The sequence below is a fragment of the Copadichromis virginalis genome, linkage group LG6 (assembly GCF_057382275.1).
Source record: "Copadichromis virginalis isolate Kocher_CV1m ecotype Utaka linkage group LG6, C_Virginalis_male_GT1.1, whole genome shotgun sequence".
In the NCBI taxonomy this organism is placed as follows: Eukaryota; Metazoa; Chordata; class Actinopteri; order Cichliformes; family Cichlidae; genus Copadichromis; species Copadichromis virginalis.
In genome coordinates this window covers 24,884,446-24,897,891 of record NC_140623.1, presented here as the reverse complement: position 1 = coordinate 24,897,891, position 13,446 = coordinate 24,884,446, and the positions used below count along the sequence as shown (strand labels likewise).

At 42.0% G+C, this 13,446-nt stretch overlaps 1 protein-coding gene across 3 annotated transcripts; it reads right to left on the bottom strand.

The window, feature by feature from the left end:
- Nucleotides 1-5,682: 5,682 nt before the first annotated feature.
- Nucleotides 5,683-6,908, bottom strand: LOC146707857 (permeability factor 2-like). 3 transcript variants are annotated; one of them, XM_085459424.1, is made up of 4 exons: nucleotides 6,653-6,908; nucleotides 6,402-6,519; nucleotides 6,187-6,273; nucleotides 5,683-6,050 (listed from the first exon to the last, which is right to left on the bottom strand). In XM_085459424.1, the coding sequence occupies exons 1-4, from the start codon at nucleotides 6,717-6,719 to the stop codon at nucleotides 6,038-6,040; spliced, it is 285 nt and encodes a 94-aa protein (XP_085315550.1). In that variant the 5' UTR covers nucleotides 6,720-6,908; the 3' UTR covers nucleotides 5,683-6,037. The 3 variants fall into 3 exon arrangements, with proteins under 3 accessions (XP_085315550.1, XP_085315551.1, XP_085315552.1); XM_085459425.1 differs by having other exon boundaries at nucleotides 5,683-6,047; nucleotides 6,653-6,906; XM_085459426.1 differs by lacking the exon at nucleotides 5,683-6,050 and having other exon boundaries at nucleotides 6,183-6,273.
- Between the last annotated feature and the right edge of the window lie 6,538 nt (nucleotides 6,909-13,446).

Genomic DNA, 13,446 nt, shown 5'->3' with positions numbered 1-13,446 from the left:
AGAAATATTAAATAGATTCAACATCTTTCTTCAACAAAATTGCAGACTGCACAGATGGTACCTTCCCAAAGGAAAAAGTACTATAGCTTACTAGGGTATATATATTAGACTTAATAGTCACTATATACAGTAATTGACTTCTATTCATTTTACATCAAATTAAAACTTTGTGTGTCAGATAATTATTTATTAAAAGCTAGACATTTTAAATGAGAATAAGAAAGAAAAGTATGTCTTTGTGCCCCCTTTTCCCAGTTAATGCCCTATCGGCCCCCCTGGCTAAACTTTGCTAGATCCGCCCCTGCACAGTTACCAGCGTCAGCTACGTAGAAAAAGATCCTGGTGTAGAAAGTAGTGATGGCCAAATGAAGCTTTCCGAAGCACTGAAGCTTGTATTGAAAAACGGTTCATTACTCGAAGCTTTTCAACACAGTCCTCTCCGGTGACATCTGGTGGTGAAAATTTTGAAGAGCAGCTTGAATCTGCAAAATAAAACGGACTGCTCAATTATCACTGCTCACTCAAGAGTGGAGTTCTCTCTGATATTGGGCCACCGTTCCGTTGCTTTGAACATGTAATTGGTTTTGTTTTCTCGATTGGGGGGCTGAAAAAAATGTAATGCGTATTTGCGTAATACATTTTGATCAATAAACTTTCCCTATTTAAACATGCACTATGGTGGCCTTTCTTTGCTCATAACTCCTTGATGTTGGTAAATACAATAAGTGAGCAATATATATAATATACATATGATAATGCACAGCACATTATGGAGTATGCCCCTGCTGTGAAGTCCTGCCTCCATCTACTTGTCGTTTAATCACTGGACAGCTGGACAGGTTCATACAAAATATTAGATTAGGCCAATTGTCCTATACATATTTTTGACCTAGGGGTGGGATTGATTGTGAACTGGAAAGGGAAAATGCTTAGGAAGCTGAGTACGGCTGCATCATCACTGATTTGTAGAATCATTTTGATTCGATACAGGATCCAATTCAATTTGATTGGAATCTGGAAAGTTTTGCCTCAGTAAGAAATATTACAAGTCTGATCATTTAACAGTATATATCCATAATTTCGTATCTATTAAAAGAAAGCTGACACATGTGAGACTTAATTAGAGATGTAAACAGAGAGTTATGAAACCTGCAGCTGCAGAAGCCAGCGAAAAAAAAAGAGGCAAACACAGCGCGGACCCGACGACACACCAAAATCTGACTCTGACGCGTCGGGTCCGCGCTCTGTGTTCACGTTTGTATGCAGAATCCGTAAACCTGCTCCCAGTTACTGTTTTAGCTGCATGGTGTTTGACGACATGTTGTGAGGTTTAACCTGAGATGCTGGCGTTTCAGGCATAATAACGTTAATTTACAAATCGACACAGGATTTTAATGAATCAATATCACTTTATTCAATTTAGCATGGATTGTAATCAGAAAAGCGATAATCAAAACCCACCCCTAATCAAGAACTTGCAAAGTAAAAACATGATCAATGTAAGGTAGCCCTTTTGTTATTTACAGTTAACAAGAGGATTAGTGTTACTGTGCGCTGGCTGAGTCTGTTTCTTTTCTTAGAAATAGTTTCTCCTGCCCTGGAGAAAATCCACTTGCATGGAACAGAAGAGGCTGTGGAGTGCAGGAACCACACTGCAAGCTGGTAGATATGCAGGTATTCCTGGGTCCTGCAGACTATCACCTAAAAACAATAAACAAAATGATTTTCTAAACTGTGTAGCAATGTCATGTACGTATAGTGTCAAATACATTTTTGTAGTCTTCATCAGCTTTAATTCACATGGAAGTGTTCCTAAAGTCATATGCTGTAATGATATTTACATTATGAAAACATGATTTTGGACATTTCAAGTTTTTCACTTCGGCAGATAAAATGAACTGAGCAAAATCAACTCAAAATATTTCCACACGCCAGAACGTCCTCTCTTCCTCGCTGGCTCCATATCTGTCAGTGGAATGATCACCTCGTCGCTATCTGTCACCATCAACACACTCCACGAATCCCGTGGATGATTCACTTCCTTATATCTGTTTGAATCAGGTACCGAAGCAGTTACGTGCGTAATGAAGCTTCGGACGTCACTGGTCACGTGACTTTTGCCAAACGAAGCAAGCCTCGACACAGTGCTTCTGAACCAGTGTGTTGTTTTTTTCGACACACGCTCCGGAGCGTCAGCTTCAAGCGGGCCATCACTAGTAGAAAGTAATATTAAATAAATTCTAACAACAGCTTATCAAGCTTAAACGTGCTGCTGTTGTTCAGCCGCTGGTTTCCTCTTTCTGGTGCAAAGTGGGCCAAAAACAAAGACAGACTCGCGACAGAAAAGCCGATCAGCTGATCATTAAGCAGTTTCACGATTGAAGTAGCAGCCGGAGAGCGAGAGGCAGTCGCTCGTTAAGCTTAACGCAGGAATGCTTTACAAACATTCAGAGATGGACTTACACACTTGCTTTACTTCTCTCGGGGATAACTTTGTCGGAGATGAAATGCCGGGTTGCTAGCGAAGCTCCAAATGCTATCCAGACCACAGGTCCCGCATGCCACAGCCGCTCTATCACGTGATGCATACTGCTCCGACATGCTAACGTTCTGAGGTGAGTTACGGCGTGTTGCAAGTTTTGTGAGGTGCTTTCGTGATATTTAATGGATCGGATTACATTTTTTATTTTTCTCCGATATCCGATCCAGTCATTTAGGTCAGTATCGGACCGATACCGATACGTAATATCGGATCGGTCCATCTCTACTATTTACATCCCACACAAGCCCTGCATAGGCATACAGAGCTAGAGGGTTCTGCACAGTATCACAGCTGATCCTAGGACTGCACTCTTCGATTCAGATATTGTAAGTGGAATTTGCTGAAGTCACTGTCTTAGTATGGGGGGCAACAAGTAGCAAAAACAATCCTGATAGATGCACATGCTGTGATTTAAGATAAGCAACAGCCTTCTAGTATTAAACAGACACAAACAAATCATACAACTAACCAGAAGGAAGCTTTCTGTGTTTACTCTGCACAGATGCTATTTATAGGGCTGCTAACATGCTACTAGCTGCTAGCAGCCTTGACGGTACATGGGGGAAAGATGGCAGAGCTAATGCAATATAATGATTTATTTAACCACAGAGGTAACTAGGCAAACAAATCCAGAAATTCACTGAATTTAGATCTTTGGCGTGTTTATTGAGATGGTAATAAACACACCAAAAGGTCTAAATTCAGTTAGATAAGGCAAAGAACCAAACAGGTGGAAGTTCCACCTTCAGTTTTTTGGGTACTCACATCTCCACCAACCTCATCTGGACCCAGAACACCAGGTAAAGAAAGCCCTGCAGCGTTTGCACTTCCTCTGTGCCTTGAGGAAGAATAACCTGGACCAGAAGCTGCTGCTACCCAAAAGAGTCATTGGCTGCACCTCCCAGAAGCTGCTGTTTCAGGAAAACCAGGGTCATCACAGGTGACCCCGTGCATCCCACGCAACAGCTGTTTGACCTGCTGCCCTCTGGATGGCGCCTAAGGTCAATCAGGTCCCAATCCTCAACACTGGAAAACAGCTTCTTCCCTTGGACCACTCATAATGTCAGGAAAGACTATCCCCCCACACCCCACCCCTGGCCACCCACTCACTAATCTGAGCCATGATCTGAGTAACCCTCATCACTCAGGTCACTCACACACAGACTCAGACCGAGTCCATTACACTACTTTCAAGTACTTTGTAAACTATCCTCTAATGCCTTTCTGCTGTGTGGCTTCCTCTTGTTTTGTATATATATTCCTCTTTTTTACATATTCTTGCTGTCTTGTTATTTATATGTTTTCTTTCCATGCACAGTTGGTGTAGAGCACTCAAAATTTTGTTGTACATCAGTGAAAATGTTAGACCTTTATCTTTAATAGTTTTAAGATAATCGCGTTCAAACATAGCCTGACATTTCAATGTTTGAAAAAGAGACCTGAAAGTGGGTTGTTATCTTTAAAAAATCATGAAAAGTATTTGATATATGAAACTAAAATTTTACAGTACTCATTATGTATGTTCACATTTTGATTCAACCATTCCTTCTCACTTATCCAACTCATATTCACTACCTTTCCAAAGTATATGCTAACACAAAGTATGAAGGAGCCAAGGATTGTACTATCTCCTAAGAGATAGCCTATCCCAACACTGAAACTGGAAAAACTAATATACGGATTGTTTTCAATGCTTCGAATGAAATTCTTTGCAGTCTCTTTTTGCCTGAAGCCTAGAACAGATGGATATCTCCAGATGTTTTGTTTCATTCCGTGAGATGCTCTGCTAGGCCTGGCCTTTGCTGCAGCCACTTTTAGCTGCAGCTTCTTTGTTAGTCTCTCTGGCTTTGTATGTAATAACCAAAAGCATCCATTTTATTTGTATTCTGCCAGGTTTCAGGCCTTTTGGTGTCACTGAGGTGACCAGTACTTTCCTTCTTTAAAAGAATGTATTGATTTGGCCACCCCTTTTCCTTTTTTCAGCCTGTTATTGGCCCTTCACTTCCATCCACATCTGTTTTGCTCTTATTGAGAATTCTAGTGAAAAATACCACGTGTTAGTTCAACACTTGGAATCAACTTCACTTCTTTGGAATTGGCTACATGGCTATGGGAAATATGCACTTTGTTTGATTAAAAATTGAATTAAAAAATAAAATAAAATAAGAAATCAGGGCTGATTAGGAAGTGTTATGCACGGGGCGATCATGGCTCAAGAGTTGGGAGTTCACCTTGTAATCGGAAGGTTTCCAGTCTCGGTCGTTGTGTCCTTGGGCAAGACACTTCACCCGCTGCCTACTGGTGGTGGTCAGAGGGCCCAGTGGCGCGAGTGTCCGGCAGCCTCGCCTCTGTCAGTGCGCCCCAGGGTGGCTGTGGCTACAATGTAGCCATCACCAGTGTGTGTGAATGGGTGGATGACTGGATGTGTAAAGTGCTTTGGGGTCCTTAAGGACTAATAAAGCGCTATACAAATACAGGCCATTTACCATGCAGGCCAGCAGAGATTAGAAACCAGGAGGGGCTGATGAAAAATGGGAACTTCTGGGTCAGTGAGATAATAACAACAGGAAGAAAAATCCAAGGACATGTGTTCAGTAGAAAGGCAAAGATAAAAGCAAGAATGTGGTTTGGCAAAAGTGAGCATGCCCTGAAAAGCAGATTATAACACATATACCTGTGAAGTCAATTAACTTTTGAGGTAATTTTGTCTTGTGACCCCAACAAAAAAAAAAATTGTATCGGTGGATCTCCTTGTCACATTTCAGATGACAGATGGCCTCATGACATTCTCATCAATAATAGATGTTCCCTCTAAAATTACAGTTTTAGGACCAAAGAGGAAAAACTAGTCATGGTCTGACAAAAAGCCAATTACTTGATTATTATGTATTATGCCATAAGTGGGAATCAGTGGACTACTTAATGTAGGTCCACTATAACTAGTTACAACAGTAAATAATTACTTAGACACAATATGCATCAGTAATAACAATCTATTAAAATATGTAATGTATGTCATATATGTTACTATATCATCGAATGGGTGTTTTTCCATACAGAATATTTACAATATCTGGCTGCTCCTATTATTGATATTGTCAGTTTTGCAATATAAAATGTAAGAAAGGGCAAACAAGCTATTTCAATTTGACATTTTATTTGACATTTTATTTCATAAATACAGAAAAAAAATTAAGCACTTATAATCATAAATACATAAATACATACACACAGGGAAATAGGTAGCCTCCCTTTCTTCACGACAGGAGAATACATGGAGAATACATATACTGAAGTAAAAAAAATAAGGTGTTTGATACAAACACTTCAATCAAAATTCTGTCATTTTTAACAGGTTTTCAGGCGAGTGGTACTGCTAGTTGCATATGATGACATTCATCTCGTGAAAGGAACACGGTGATTTCAGTGATTTTTGTTGGTTAAAAAACAGCTCGTTCATGAAGCACATCTCTTGTGTCGCTTCAGTTCTTCAGCTCAGGGTCTGCTGCTTGGACAAGAAACAGTAAAGAAGAATTAATTTGTGTGTCAAAAGTGGATTTTAACATTGTTTGATAATTTCTTAGTTTCTATTTCCTATTAAAAGAAAGACTGCTGTGTTGGCATACTTTTAGGTAAAATCTTACCTGGACATGATCTTGTTGATCACTTTCTTGACCCAGGGGGCCTCAGGATTAAGGCAAACCTCTTCACCTGTCCTTTTCAGTGTGGCACTGCAACACAAATCAGTGAAAAAAAACTAAAGTTTAGATAGAGAACTCGTGTTGAAGCCAACAAATCACAGTGACAAAATCAAGCAAAATTATCACTACTGAGATGGAAAGAAGACTTTGGCTCTTACATGATCTCCGTCTCCTCGCAGTGGGAGTTGGGAAGAATCAACTCCACCTTCTCGATGTGGCGGCCAATAGGTTTGCTTTCTGTCTGAATGCAACGGCAGTGCAGTTCCACTCCCATGCCTGTAAGAAGAAAGCAGTTGCACATGGTCACAAAGTGCATGCTGAAAACATTTAATGCAATGAAAAAGAATAGCATGAATAAAATTGCTTGTTACTGCTAAATTAAGCCATTAAATGACAAAAAAAAACATACCTTCACAGGTGGCCAGCAGGGTCAAAAGCACCACGATGGAGCTGACAATGATTCTGTTGCTTATCATTTTGCCTTTTAGAAATTCTGTAAAAACTAACAACGAAAAATAACAATGTTCTTCTGAAAGCTGATGAAGCCTGAAGCGCTAATCTACAACAGCTGTTTGTTTTTTCTTCTAGTCTGTTTGTCTTTCTTTCAGCTCCCGGTCCCCTCTCTTCTCTCAGTTCAGCTGCTCTGCTGTTTGACTCTATCCCTGAAGAGGCTCAGCTTTTAAAGCCAACTGAAAATGACTCACTTCTTGCAGATTGCGCAAGAGTGGACTTTCAGACCCGGTGTGGGAATTCACACTGAGAGCTCTAATAGTCTGATTTATCAAGATTTGTCACATATATCACCTTTGTGGAAAAACACTGTGACTAAAACTCTGTGATAATCGACTGATGCCACAGGAATGCTTCAGATTTTTTTTTTTTTCATTAACCAACTACGTCTGCATTCCTGTATTGCACCAGCTCTTGCACGAAGCTTAAAGATTGACCAAGTGGTGACTGATTCACAGATATAATATAATTTACACCTGAATGTAATTTTTGAATGACTGGTTGATGAATGTTAGCCTCCGTTTGTTGGCATGTCTCTCACATACTCAGTCATCATGAAAGTTACCTATTTGCATAGTTTTCATAGAAAACAAAGTGAAAATGGGGAAAAATGCAAAAGTGGCTAAATTCCTAAGTAAAATGTAGTATCACATTCGCTCATCAAGTCTTATAAGAGCTACAGTATTTTTTATTCTTAAAGAATTTCATTTCTTTTCCATATGAGATGGTAATTGCCTCCTCAGTAATTAACTGCCAACTTAATTTCACTCAGTCCTTAAGAAGAAAAGCTAACTACCTGCTGTATTTCAACAGTGGGTATACTGTGAATATGTTGATCATGTACACATGCCATATATGCATTATAGTAAAAAAAAAAATGCATATATGTTAAAAAGAGACAGAAAATCCTTTCCCAGAACTGATGACACTGAACCTTTGGCGTTTATGCACCCTAGATTACATTGGTGTCATTTTGGAAGGCACGATCGTCAGTTTATTACTTATGCGACTGATAGTTCCTGAAGCAACAGTGGGTGAGCTGCCAAAAGTTGTTATTGGACTTGAGTCTGATGCAATCTCATCTAGCTCAAACATGTCTGCTGACATGACGTCGATTCAATCATTCTCACGAAGCAGAAGGAAGTCTGAGCAAGAGAAAAAGACTTTAACTGTTGCTTCACTTAACAAATTAATGCTGACTAAAGATTTTTTTTCTTTCAGAGGGCAAAAGTCTGTCATTTAAAGGCACAGATATTTCCATATTAGTTGTAATGAATTTTTTTTCTGTTTTGTTTTGTTTTTTAAAATTGATTTTTGGAAAAATTGGATGCAATGACCAAAGGTCTATAAACCTATTAACCGATGGTCCCTTTGTGGTCACACCCACCTTCGCTATATAGAAAGGGAAAGCAGTTATGGTTAAACACAGAGCATGTGATGGACCTCAATGGAAAGTTTTTAAGTTAACCATTACGATGCTGAAATTAAAACTAACATATGTAGTGAGACATGTGAAGAAAAGATGATATCCGGCATGTGACCACCAGCAAATGTTAGAAATCAAATGACAGTTTACATCATCTGGCTCCATGAAATTCCCCTAAAGAAATATTTATACATATATGAGTGACCAAACACTGTCTATTGCTTGAGTTTGAGTTCTGTGCATTTAAAGTATTTCATATTTCCTGCACACAACAAAGAAAAAAAATATTTCTACTGTTATATGCAAGATTTCATTTTGCAAAGCAAAACCTATTTTAAGGAGCGTACTTTCGTATATTAGTGAGGACATCTCATTGGCATAATACTTTAATTTTCTGCCATCACAAAGATGTTTAAACATGTACACACACACACACACACACACAAAATACAGGAACTAGACTTTTAATTAAGAGGAAGTATAACAAAACTAACAGCATGTTTCACAAAACAAAACTTCCACAACCTCATGTTGGCCCATCTTGAACCTAAAGCTAGAAGTTGAAGCAAAGAAATTCCCCTAAATGGAATAAATGAAATCAGACCATTTTAGGTGGATAATGAAAATGATGAACTATTTTTAACACCTATTTTGGAATTATTGTTAAAAGATGACTCACACTGTCAACTCACAATGGCCAGGTTTGAAATGACAAAACAAATATTGGATGAAACTGCAGTGCCATTTAGTGTAGGTATCTAAGAGGTGAGAATAAACTCTACTAACTTTTATGCAAGCATTCCAGTTTTTGCGTCCTTGTGAATCATCTCACTATCTACTTGAATTACAGTACTTGCTGCCATGCTGGTGCATGCTGGTAGCAGGCACATTCATTGAGATTTGACAACAACTGGGGTGGGATGAACTGTGCTTAAAAATGACATATATGGTCATGTTTCCTCAGAATGAATAGTAGGAATGTCTGTAAACCTTCAACTTTATGTAGCTCACTGATTTTCCCACCAATTGTGTGTTTTCATTTACAGATTACCACATTCTAAGTGAAGTATATAATAAAAAATAGATATTTTCAAACATTAAAACAACTCCAATCACCTCCACATTCACTAAATGTATATTGCCAAAACTATTCACTCATCTGCCTTCACACACATATGAACTTGAGAGGCATCCCATTTTTAATTCCACAAGGTTTAATTTATTTGTGTTTATGAAAATTTTTGACCATCGTTCCACAAGTGCGTTTGTGAGGTCAGACAAGGAAGTTGGAGGAGAAGGCCTGGCTCCCACTCTTTAATTCATCCAAAAGGTGTTCAGTCAGGTTGAGGTCAGGACTCTGTGCAGGCAAGTCAACTTCTTTTACCCTCCAGCGAAGACGGACGAAGCTGATGAAGGCTGGAGCGGTCCCACTGACCCTCCAGCAGACGACGAAGGCTGGAGCAGTCCCTCGGACCCTCCAGCGAAGGCAGATGAAGACTGGAGCGGTCCCTCGGACCCTCCAGCGAAAGCGAATGAAGGCTGGAGCGGTCCCACGGACCCTCCAGCAGACGACAAAGGCTGGGGCGGTCCTCGGACCCCCCCAGCGAAGGCAATCCCGGACGAGCCCCCATATGTTACACCCCGGCCTAGGCAACCGGCGTGCAACGTATGCCGCAAATTCAAGCGATCAGAATCCCCGTGTCTACAGCATTGAAAATGATGTGTTAATGCGCAAATGGAATCCTCCCTCCTCTAGTGATCTTGGCTGGAACGTATTTCAACAAGCAGTTGTACCGCAAAATTTCCGACACCAAGTACTCAGCCTAGCACATGACAGTTTCTCTGGACATTTAGGAATTAGGAAAACCTACCTTCGTATTCTGCGTCACTTTTTCTGGCCAGGTTTGAAGACTGATGTGACCAAATATTGCCGCTCTTGCCACGTTTGCCAGGTCAGCGGAAAACCCAACCAGGTTATTCCTCCTGCTCCATTGCATCCAATCCCAGCCTTAGGCGAACCATTTGAGCACATAATCATCGATTGTGTAGGTCCGCTTCCAAAAACCAAGTCAGGACATCAGTACCTTTTGACTTTAATGTGCGCCGCCACACGCTTCCCCGAGGCTATTCCGTTACGCACTATCAAAGTCAAAGCCATTGTCAGAGCATTAGTAAACTTTTTCTCCCTTTTCGGTTTGCCTAAATCAGTTCAAACAGACCAAGGGTCTAACTTCATGTTCAAGATATTCGCTCAGGTCTTAAAATCGCTATCCATCAAGCATCAAAAATCCAGTGCATATCACCCCGAATCACAGGGTGCGCTTGAGCGTTTCCACCAGACTTTAAAAGCCATGATGAGGAAGTTCTGCCTCGAGTCAGGAAGAGAGTGGGACGAAGGTCTGCCACTTCTCCTTCTAGCGGTGAGGGAGAGTGTGCAGGAGTCCACGGGTTTCAGTCCCGCAGAGCTGGTGTTTGGACACACAGTGCGTGGTCCCCTGCGGCTGCTTAAAGAGAGATATCTGTCCGACACAGCTACCCCCGAGCAGAACGTATTAGATTACGTAAGTTGTTTTAGGGAGCGTCTGCATAAAGCATGCGAAATTGCACGCGAGGCTCTTTCCGCGTCTCAGGAAAAAATGAAAAGGAAATTCGACAAAAAGTCCGTGCAGAGAAAATTTGAAGTGGGTGACAAAGTGTTGACTCTCCTACCCGTTCCTGGATCCTCTCTCCAGGCAAAGTTCTGTGGGCCCTATACTGTCCAAGAGAAACTGAGTGACACAGATTATGTTATAGGTACCCCAGACCGTAGGAGAAAGCGTCGTGTGTGTCATGTTAATCTGATGAAGCCTTATTTTGTTCGTGATGCAGGTGTAAACTCCTCCTCATCCCCCGCTGCGCTGTCTGCCGTGTCGGTAGTTGTGCCAGCATCCACGTCTCAGTATAGCCCAGAAAGTGATGGCTTAGCTTTCGTTTGTGCTGAGGGTTGCTCCCGACTCAGAAACTCTGAAATAATGGATAATTTGAAATCTCACCTAAAACATTTAGATGAGGCTGCCCAGACCGATGTGTGTTCTCTGATCAATAATTACCCATCTCTGTTCGCTGACACTCCGTCTCGCACTACTGTCCTCGAACATGACATAGATGTAGGTGACCACCCTCCGATCAAACAACACAGAAACGTAACAGTTCCCCCCACCCAAAAATCAAACATTTAACACCAAGTGAAAAGTTTGATCCAGACAGACGAAGCCGATGAAGGCTGGAGCGGTCCCACGGACCCTCCAGCAGACGACAAAGGCTGGAGCGGTCCCACGGACCCTCCAGCGAAGGCGGATGAAGGCTGGAGCGGTCCCACGGACCCTCCAGCGAAGGCGGATGAAGGCTGGTGGAGGCTGGAGCGGTCCCACGGACCCTCCAGCAGACGACGAAGGCTGGAGCGGTCCCCCGGACCCTCCAGTAGACGACGAAGGCTGGAGCGGTCCCTCGGACCCTCCAGCGAAGGCAGACGAAGGCTGGAGCGGTGCCTCGGACCCTCCAGCGAAGACGGATGAAGTCTGGAGCGGTCCCACGGACCCTCCAGCGAAGACAAACGAAGGCTGAAGCGGTGCCTCGGACCCTCCAGCGAAGGCAGACGAAGGCTGGAGCGGTGCCTCGGACCCTCCAGCGAAGACAAACGAAGGCTGAAGCGGTCCCTCCAACGGACCCTCCAGCGAAGACGGACGAAGCTGATGAAGGCTGGAGCGGTCCCACTGACCCTCCAGCAGACGACGAAGGCTGGAGCGGTCCCTCGGACCCTCCAGTGAAGGCAGATGAAGACTGGAGCGGTCCCTCGGACCCTCCAGCGAAGGCGAATGAAGGCTGGAGCGGTCCCACGGACCCTCCAGCAGACGACAAAGGCTGGGGCGGTCCTCGGACCCCCCCAGCGAAGGCAATCCCGGACGAGCCCCCATATGTTACACCCCGGCCTAGGCAACCGGCGTGCAACGTATGAAAATAAAAATAAGAAAAAGACACACGAGAAAAAAACTAAAGCTCTCCACCAAAATCCCAAAACGAAGGTGTCTCAAACGAAAATATTAACAAACCCATTCACAGCTATTTACAACAGACTATTTATTTACAACAAAACACCAAACTATTTACAACACGGGGGAAATCGCGACCATGACACACTGAAACACAGGGTTTAAATACCTAGAAGGAGCAATCAGGGAATGGACCACGGGAGGGAAACACAGCTGGGGCAAATTAGACCTGACGAGACAGGGAAACGTAAACTGAAAACACTAAGATAACACAGACTTTCAAAGTAAAACAGGAAACACATAACAGTCACGCCAAAAACAACACACTGACAACACCGAAACGTAACATACGCCAAACTCTCTCATCATGTACTATGCACCTAAGCATCCACTGACCCTGCTCTGTGACTTTAGTTGGTTTGGGGCATATCTCAGTGTGCTGTTAGAGTGTGCTGAGAGTGTCACCAAAAAATTAAGGAAATTTGTTAAGTGGAGGACAAAACATGCCAGGTCTAAAAAACTACACATATCTACTGCAGATAAACAGTAACTGAAAGCCATGCCCTAAAGAAATAGAGGAAGAAATCACGAAAAAAAAAAGACAAAGGGAATGCAAGATATATCTGTCCCTTCTATTCCCTGAGGTCTCATCAGAAATTGTTTCAGTGGGAGTGTGGCAGTTAAAAAGCCATTTTTAAGGAGGGGAACCGGGAAGAAAAGGCTAATATGCTGTGCCAAAATAAACAAGAACGGACTCAAACTCAGTGGCAACAGGTCTTGTGAAGTGAGTGTCAACAGCCACTGCTAAAACTTGCTGAAAGATTTGTCATGGTTTGGGAATCTTGTCAAAATTCATTTAATTATGAATGCAAAAAAGTAACATCAGATTATAAACCATCATTCACTAACATCTGGAACTCATCTGATTGCTGTGTCAGTGATCACCGTCACTGTCAAAACATTATTGATGCACAAAAGGCACTGAATAGAAAACACACAATGGAACATAATCTGTCATGGGTTGAAAAGCCAGACTTCAACATGATTTAAGCAGTGTGGGATTACCTTGACAGAGACTTTTAAAGAAGGCAGCTAACATCCAAAGAAGAGCTTTGAATGTCCTTCAAGAAGCCTGTAGTCATTTCATTAACGAAAAGAAATAGCAAGGAAGCTTGCCTAAGCAAGTTGAGGTCGTGTGAAGAATAAAGGTTTACCTTACCTAAACCAAATATTGACTTT

Coding starts and splice junctions, on each gene's coding strand:
- LOC146707857 (XM_085459424.1), bottom strand. CDS start 6,719: ATGATAAGCAACAGAATCATTGTCAGCTCCATCGTGGTGCTTTTGACC. Junction 6,520..6,652: donor CCTGCTGGCCACCTGTGAAG/GTATGTTTTTTT, acceptor TTCTTCTTACAG/GCATGGGAGTGGAACTGCAC. Junction 6,274..6,401: donor TGCGAGGAGACGGAGATCAT/GTAAGAGCCAAA, acceptor TTTGTGTTGCAG/TGCCACACTGAAAAGGACAG.